Here is a 6,779-nt window from a genome sequence, read left to right as displayed (position 1 = left end):
TGACCATCCAGAAACTTCCAGAACAATCCATATTTTTATTATTTTTTCATTCTGTAGCAGAAGAAAATAGTGTTTAGCTGTTGTGACACAGCTCTTCAAGGCTGCATACAATTAGAATGAATCCAGTGGGCAGCATAACTTTGACAGGCTAAAGTTGGGGCATAGGTTAACAGCCACATTGTTTCTATGAAACCATGAAAAAAAAATATTTTGCTGCCCCCCACCTTGACACCACCAGCCAGAACTAATTGACCTAAAGTCACTGCTGCAACCTACAGCTCATGACTGACCTAAATCTAACATCCACGTTACCTGTTTGTCACAGATTCCAGTCAGAAAACACTGAAATACTTTCTGTCCAAGCAGGCAAAACTGTTTTAAAGATGAGTGCAAGTTAAAATGCTGATACTGCTTCAGCTGCATAGTTGAATGACTGAAGGAAACTTAGACAAAAATTCTTTATTTACAATTTAAATGCACATACGTTGTTTTACTCCCCCGGTGAAATTACCAGCAAAAGATCTAGCAATCAAATGGACAAGTCAAAACCTCTCATGTGCTCAAACACACATGAAGAAGGTAACTCAAACCTTCAGAGCACATACAGTAGAAAGCACTAGGACAGAGTGTCTTTCTCCAGGACGCACACTCACCATCACAGCACATGCCGATCTTCTTGTGACATCTGATAGATTAGTCATGACACGAAGGGCTGCTGCCAACAGCACCTCTGTGTGTACTGTAGAGATACTGCTGGTTCAGGTACAAGTGCTTGGGCAGGCAGCTTTTAAAAATAAATAATTCCTTCAGAACCTCAACACCTCAGAATAGGCAGAAAAATCTATTTTAAAGAATACAGTCGCTCTTGCTTGGAACAAAAGTTTTTATTGTCAAGTGGCCATTTTCACACTGAGCTGTTTACTATCCACCACCTGAAGCTGGCTGCCAGATAGCAAAGGTTTTTAGCATTTACCAAAAAAATTAGCTTAAATCTCATTTGTGTTGACTGGTTTCCTACTGTCTCAATGAGCCAAACTTTCTGTAAAAATGGTCTTCCAGATTTTGGTGGTGGTGGTTTGCTTTTCTAGTTCAACATTCTTATGAATAGCCATCAGCAACTCTCTGGATGTGCAGTTACACTTCAATATGCATTTCATCTTCAAAACCAGGCTGTTAGTCAGAATCCAAATCCTGGATCTCATCGTATCCAAATTCCTGTAGAACCTCCTCTCGGTATTTGTTCCATGTTCTTCTCCTGTAACCTTGGTCCTCATCACTGAGGCTCTCTTCAGAGTCTAAAGAAAGAACATCAACACTTTCAGATTATTTTTTTTTAGTTAAACAATTCTGTTACTCAGGACTATTTAAAGCTTCTTGAGTAACACTCATTAACAAATATAAAGTCTAAACAACTTCTGTATTAGGTGAGGTTTGAATGGTGCTTTGAGTGCACTGGGACAGGAGGTTAAGAAAGCAGAGGCACCGTTTTACAAGCATGTGGGACCAAGTTGTCTATTCCTTTTGAAAACAAGTAACCCCTTGCAAGCACAGCAGTTTGAAATGAAGTTCTTAATTTTGGCTTAGAAAAAACACAAAGATCCCTTGTAGTTCCAAGAGAGATGATCCTTCCTGAAGCACACGTAACGCATCATAAGAGCAGAACATTGTGGTGGCAGAGCTCAGAAAGACAGCATGAAAAAATGGATGGGATTTCTATGAACACAGCATGAAAGCAAACTATGTTTGTGACAGGCATACCTTTTTCTCCATCACCATCTTCCTCAGGTAAGAATTCATCATCATCAGGATAATCATTACGCCAGTTGTTCTCATCATTTTCATCATCGTCATCTTCATATGATTCCTCTGAGACTTGATCATCATCTACCTGCACATCAAAACAAAACATAACATTCACTATGAACACAGACACCCTGCAGTAAGCAGCTTTTCACCCACCTATACAATACTGTACAACTGTAAAAAGCCACAGGATACTTATATGCTGCAGGCATAAGTTACTCAACAGTTTCACAATCCAGAAAAATTGGTGTTCGGTATATTCACCATAACACAACGATCTGCTCTAGGTGAAAAATCCATGAAGTCATGTGTTTACATGCTCCACTTCAGCATTTAAGTGCCAAGGTTAACATCTAAGGTAATCACTTCAGCAGTAGTGTAATAGATCAAGAAAATGAACAGTTCAGGTTCCTGATACGCAAGTATATTGATCACAGTATCTATGCAACAAAAGACTGAAGCTTAAATTTAATTTCCTGACTCCACAGTCTCTGAAGGACAATTCCATTACAAGACAATGTCTCCTATCAAGATTAAAGTCAAGTCCTTAAATGTTGAAAAAGTTGTGTGTGAGTCTGCCTTGCTTGATTTTTTACCCAACCGTATTTACATTGCAATTGCTGCCTCCTACTCACAAATGAGACATGAGCTGCTTTAAGTTTACAATTATGTGCCAAATTTATTTAGCAATTGGAAGCCGGACAAATCCTGAGTATATGAGCACGATTCCTTCAGCTGTCTCTATCACATAATCCACCTGAATCAATAGTAACCCTGAGGAACACTGGACCACAGCTACAAAAAGCCTAACACAGAAGTCACTCAGCATATGTGTAGTACCTCAAAGGGTCTTTCTTGGCATGGCAATTTTTAATGACAGGATTTGAAACATGTTTATTTGTAACCTTTCTATTTCAGAAAGATCTGTTCCCCCCCTGCCCCTTACCAGTTCATATTCTTCTCTATAGGGCTGTACAGAAAGGATATTTTGGATCCAACCAGGGGCTGATGTTTCCATATAATAGATGTCATAAACATACTCATCTTCTTTCTCATGGTGTTCTACTTTTTTAGCATCTTCAGAAACATTCAGACGCTCACGGATCATGTCTACCGCATTGCAGAGAATGACATCTGGATCGCTCTTCCGCTGAGAAGAGATTTTAAAAACATTTATTTCCACCACATGCAAATTTTTAATTACATCCAACAGTTTCCTTTGCAGACAGTAGCCAACAGCTAGTGAAGATGACATAGTGAAATCTTGAACCATAACACTTCCCACTAGAATGATGATAATTGGAACCTTAGTAACTGAGAACACAAAGATAGCAAAGAATCTTCCAGTCACTATAGTGCTGTGCAGCCACACCTTATTTCAGACAGGAGAAAACCTCTGGGACAAGTTCATTAGAAATTATTGAAGGAGATATGACTAATGCTGTAAAACTTTCCATGTTTCTGATGATATGTGGGTTGAAAAGATAAGTTGTAAGACAGCCTGTGTTTTGGGAGCATTACTCTTGCAACCCTGCAGGAAAGATGCGTGTACAGTACAGCAGCACTGACAACAGAACACAAAGTGTGCAGGTGAAACAATGGGAATGTGACAGGTAAAGGCTGACGAGCCCTACAGATAGGCTTTTTGTTGTCTTTATTCCTCACTTCAACACTAACACAGAAGACATTTCTTTGTGCTTCCTCCTTCCTAATGAATTATTTGTAATGTGTTTGCTTTACCAAGCTGTACTTGAAGGTCGACACGGGCAGGATTTTGCTGCCAATTTTTCCCTGCAAGGGCTTTCCAGACTATCTTCTCCAATTCACAGTGGTGTCTCTTGAACTACTGAAGTAATTCAAGGGAAAGACTGCAGACCAGTCTTTCACTTCTGCTTACAGAACGGAAAAGGAAGCTGCCTTTTTGCTCTTGATACTTAGTACCAGCTCTAAAAGAATTAAGAGCAAAATTCTGATGCTACCTCCATTTCAGTTCCACTCTCCTAATCAGCAGTGATAGGTAACAGTTAACTAGCAGACCTCACATGCCTGCTTGAACTTGTTGCTTAATAGAAGGCGAGAGTTCATACTGAAGTTTGATGGCAAAGCCTTGAAATAACCCGTAAGGAACACTGAAGGGTGATGACTGGTTGGGCTCTTCCTTACCTGAGTATCTTTAAGCCCTTTTTCACTCAGAGCTGTGATGGGTTCCTAAGTAAACCATCCACGTGTAATTACATACAGTGAAGGAACTACTAAAGAAAGCATACGCAGCCTTTTCACTATGGTTACGAGTCTCAGACACAAAATCTTCATAACACTCTATGCAGGGCAATCCTAGGCAGAAGGTGGCAGAGCTTCTTCATGCTTAAAACCCTTCTAGATATTTGGCAGACACTCTTCCAACTGAAACATAAATTTATCTCATAATGCAAATGAAAATAGGATGTAGGGGCTTAAGCAGCCTGTCAGACATCTCCAGTTCTGCTAAAAATAAAAGACACGATAAAACCACATATTGGAATTCTGAGCAGAGGCTCAAAAGTGTATTTTCCTTTGGTGAACTCTGCCTACAAGTGACACTCTTCTAGGCAGAAAAGAAGTTAATCAAAACCTTCAGAGATCCACCTGACAGATGAACATGAGAATTTATGCATCATAACAGGGTACAGAAAAAATGGGGGATGAGTGCAAGCCCTTCCTGTAGCAGCCAACTCCACATGGCTGTTTGTCCTGACATTAGTGCACTTAAGTAACTTCTGCAAGTTACTCCCTGCACAATATTCCAACTTGCAAATATCTAGTTAAAACTCCTATTCAATAGTGGAATACTTACAATGCAACTAGAACTGCTACAGCAGCCAGTTTGCCTACATGTACCAGTCAACAGTGATGTAAACAGTACTGTGAGTACACTAAGTTCGTTTGCTGACCTGTGAGTTTGCAGCAGTAACGCTGGGGTCTTCCACTGCCACCTCTTCTTGTTCAATATCAAACAACTGGAATTTCCCCCAGCAGTCCCAACTCTTGTCAACAGCACCGCTCTCCTTCTGTGAAGTGTCTTCTGTTGCTTCAGAGTCTGATTTGTCACCGTCAGTCACTGCCTCTCCATCGCTGAGAGATGCAACTGTTTCGGACCAGTTGGGTCGATGGCTGGCGATCACACGGTAACGGTTTTCCTTCCTTTTCACTTGCTTGGAAGAACGGAGTTCCTGAATGATCCGCTGAGTGCTTCCCAAAGAGGGTTGCAGGCTTTGAGCTGCTCTGTCTCGAGTGATCGCTTCTTGAACACATTTCTGAACTGATTCATTCTGGGTAAAGGAACATAAAGACGAAGAAATATAAAGGCACCATCGACATAGTAAGTCATACTCCTTCCTAGAAGTTAACAGTAACTACTATTACTGGCACTTCCTTTGTGAGAACCACAGTACCAACATTCAAGTAACTTCTATTACTGTTTTAAGCAACACAGCTCTCATAATATCCTCTTGATGAGAGGAAAAAAGAATGCATAGGGTTCTTGTAAATTGTAAGGCTGTTTCAATTTGATTTTTAACCAATAAACTTTGTGGCACAGAATAACCCTCAACAAAAAAAAAAAGAGAAAAAACAACCCATGCCTTAGGAAGGCTGCGATGGTCCTAAATTTAAGGCATGGTATCCTTTTGTTGTGGTTTTACCCCAGCTGAGAGCTGAGATCCATGCAGTTGCCTGCTCTTTAAAGGAAAAGAGGAGGGGGAGAAGTCAGGGGGCAGAGGGGGGAAGGAGGGAAGGGACAAGGAAGGGGCAAATAACAACCCAAAACCAAGAAAACAAAAACCCGTGGGTTGGGATAAAGATAGTTTACTAGAATAGCAGAAAGATAAAATACAACAATAACAGGACTTCAGAGCAAAAAATCTATGAAGCTGTTGCTACCCAATGCAGTTTCTCACCGAACCCACAGCTCAGGCCGTGCCACCCAGAGGCATCCCAGAACCCAACCGTCCCCCAAAAGCCGCACGTCCTGGAGCCTCCTGCTCCTCCTCCCATCAGGCCCCCATCACAGGACGTAATTGGCAGGGAATACTCTCTTTGGCCAGTTTGGGTCACCTGTCCTGGCTTCGCCCCTCCTTTCTCATGAATAGAGAAATATGAAGAGCTGAGAAAGTCCTTGACTGTCTGACAGCAACTAAACCCATCAGGGTGTTATCAGCACTGCTTTCATTGTAACACCCAAACACAGCATTCCATCCGCTGCTACAAAAGAAGTTAACTCCATCCTGACCGAAACCAGGACACCTTTACAGCCTCCTATGCAGGCCAGTTCCCCAGAAAGCCTGGCTTTATTCATACAAAAGGCTGTACAGCGGATGAAGGTGGCTAACCTCCTAGGGCCGAGCTTCAGCACCTCAAACAGCAGGATTCCTGCCTCACTTCCTGACCGCTCCGTCAGCCCAGAAGCCGCTTGGAGCTGCGCTGCAGTGGGTGCTGAGCGCAGCTTTACACCGCGAGCGCTGCGCTGCGCCCCTTCACCTTCGGTTAGCAGCCGCTCCGCGCGCAGGTGTGACGCCCCTGCGCGGGCGGGCAGCAGCGAGGCGAAGGGCCCCGGGACAGCACCTCGCACCGGGACGCCGCTCTCCAGGATACCAGTAGGAGCCCAAACGCCCCGAAAGACCAACCGGGAGCGGTACGCTGGGTCCCACCGCTTCCAAAAGCCCCGTCAGGTCTACAGCGAAACGTCCCGGCTGCGTCAAACCGCCCACGGCCTACACCGGCGCCGGGAGCGGCGGCGGAGCCGCGGTACCTTGGAGGACACGGTGGCCATCAGCTTGAAGAGGCTCCTCTCCACCGGCTGGGCGCCGCCGCCCTCCGTGCGCAGCCGTTTGCAGGCGAGGAGCAGCGCCTCGGCCGGCTCCGGCCCGCCGCGCTTACGCTTCACGCGCAGCACCGCCGCCCGCTCCATTGCGCCGCACAGCACAGCGGGAAGGGGCGGG

At 44.0% G+C, this 6,779-nt stretch overlaps 1 protein-coding gene across 1 annotated transcript; it reads right to left on the bottom strand.

Moving 5' to 3' along the window:
* Nucleotides 1–21: 21 nt before the first annotated feature.
* SLC7A6OS (solute carrier family 7 member 6 opposite strand) lies at nt 22–6,748 on the bottom strand (the record flags this gene model as incomplete). Its single annotated transcript, XM_084270286.1, has 5 exons — nt 22–1,295; nt 1,759–1,888; nt 2,750–2,953; nt 4,734–5,111; nt 6,590–6,748. The coding sequence occupies 5 exons, from the start codon at nt 6,746–6,748 to the stop codon at nt 1,174–1,176; spliced, it is 993 nt and encodes a 330-aa protein (XP_084126412.1). The 3' UTR covers nt 22–1,173.
* Between the last annotated feature and the right edge of the window lie 31 nt (nt 6,749–6,779).

The sequence above is a fragment of the Gallinula chloropus genome, assembly GCF_964237585.1.
Source record: "Gallinula chloropus genome assembly, chromosome: 13".
Classification (NCBI taxonomy): domain Eukaryota; kingdom Metazoa; phylum Chordata; class Aves; order Gruiformes; family Rallidae; genus Gallinula; species Gallinula chloropus.
Note: the sequence above shows the minus strand (reverse complement) of the source record. Positions and strands in the feature narration are given on the sequence as shown.